The sequence below is a fragment of the Tuber melanosporum genome (assembly GCF_000151645.1).
Source record: "Tuber melanosporum whole genome shotgun sequence assembly, scaffold_244, strain Mel28".
Classification (NCBI taxonomy): domain Eukaryota; kingdom Fungi; phylum Ascomycota; class Pezizomycetes; order Pezizales; family Tuberaceae; genus Tuber; species Tuber melanosporum.
In genome coordinates, this window is record NW_003298913.1 from 28,996 (window position 1) to 30,861 (window position 1,866).

Below are 1,866 nucleotides of genomic sequence, written 5' to 3' on the forward strand. Positions count from 1 at the left end.
TATCCTAAAAATGATTCTCAGCCCGTCCTCTGCGTGCTGGACACGGTCAGTAATTAAATTTCTCTCGGTTTGGTTGCATTTAGATTTTCCTACCCGATTTCCTCTTTCTCGGTTCTGCCCTGTTTCTGCGATTTATTTGCTTTTTCCCCCCTTCTCTTCTGTTCCCCGTGTTTTTATCTTCCGCTTTTTTGGGGGGTTACACGACAAGTACTTGCTCGTCATTGTTATCCCTCGTGCTTTTTTTTTTTTCCCCCTTTGACTCCCAGCGGCCTTGTCTTCGGAAACATCAACCATTATTGGGTTTAGTGAAATAGGATGCTCACTATTAGTCTTGGGACAGAATCCGTGCCCCAGAGCAATTCAATTAATCCTACGTCAGGTCGCAGTTCACCGTTTCTTCCTCCAAATCGGATATCTACTCCTGAACCTCATCAGAGAATTCCTACTGGGCATAATTCACCACGCATGCACCGAGGTTGGTTACCACGATCACTTCCCCACCCGTGAATCGGCGTCACTTTCATCCCCGGGTCCTTCCTTTTTCATACGCTAGATCGTGAATCGGTTGGGGACACAACCCCCTTTATTTTTATTTTTTTTACCTTTATTTTTATACTTTTTTGCCCATGCTAATGACTCCCGTTTCTCAGGGAACTCCGCGCAAGAAGCAATGATGCATCAACACCAGCAACATCATCAACATCAGCAACAACAGCAGTATCAGCACCAGCACCAGCAGCACCAGCAGCATCATCATCAACAACAACAACAGCAACAGCAGCTTCAACATCAACAACATCAACACCAGCAGCCGCAACATCCGCCCCATCAACATCAACAGCCGCCGCAACATTCACAGCACCCACCACCACACCCCCAATATTCTCAACACCCTCCGCCTCCTCCCCCTCCTCCTCAACTCCACCGAGCAATGCCACCCCCAAGCTCCCCCCACCACCGGTTCTTTGGCGCCCCCGCAGTCACAACCACAGCCGCCCAGACCGCCTCCTCCTGGACACCACCACTCATCGGGCCCTGCGCATTCTTTTTTCCACCCAAGGACTAGTTGGGGTTCATGGGCGGATTTTTCCTTCCTTACCGAGCCTTGCCAAGCACGGACCGGTCATGGCAATTTATTTGATGTTGGGGACTGGCGATCTCTCCGCGGCCGCCTAATCCACAAACGGTGTACAATATATACTCATCAGTTGCCAGCCGCCCCTTCTGGACAAGCGGAGTTTTCCCCATTGAACCGCCCCTACACTCCAGATCTTAACGGCCCTACAACTACGTCTGGTCCAGATAGGAGCAGGGATGTCAGCAGCAACTCCGCTAGCCCGAGCACCGCACATGCTCCGTTACCGGGCGTCCCGGGATCCAAAAGCAGTAGAATAACTCCGCCAGAACATGCGCGCGGAGGCCATCAGCTACTATATCACCCACCACCCCCTCCTCGTGACCGTGAGCATAACGATATGCTTGCTATGCATAGCCCGCCACCCAGGCCTATGTCGCAGCCAAATAACCAAAGCATATCCAGCGTTCTTCAGGAGAGTCAGGGCCCTAGAGGACATGTGCGAAGCGAAAGCCATGGAGATAGGTATAGTGGATATTCTAAGGGAGGAGATAAGGCACGAGAGGAATTGCGTGAGCGTGAGGCCCGGGAAAGAGATTTCGAGATGGGCAAGGAGCGTCACATGTTGAGAGAAAGGGATATCGATCGCGAACGCGAGCTAGAGCGGGAAAGGGAGCGGGAGCAGGAGCGGGAAAGAAGGGCAAGAGAGAAGGAGCAAAGAGAGCATCAGGAGAGGGAAGCAAAGGAGAGGGAGAAGGAACAGCAGCGGGCACGGGAGGAAAGGGAGTTTC

General features: G+C 52.1%; 1 protein-coding gene; it reads left to right on the plus strand.

Moving 5' to 3' along the window:
- The first annotated feature begins 337 nt into the window (after nucleotides 1–337).
- On the plus strand, nucleotides 338–1,736 carry GSTUM_00001054001 (uncharacterized protein). XM_052355761.1 has 2 exons: nucleotides 338–475; nucleotides 651–1,736. The coding sequence occupies exon 2, from the start codon at nucleotides 1,408–1,410 to the stop codon at nucleotides 1,702–1,704; it is 297 nt and encodes a 98-aa protein (XP_052211729.1). The 5' UTR covers nucleotides 338–475; nucleotides 651–1,407; the 3' UTR covers nucleotides 1,705–1,736.
- Nucleotides 1,737–1,866: the final 130 nt, after the last annotated feature.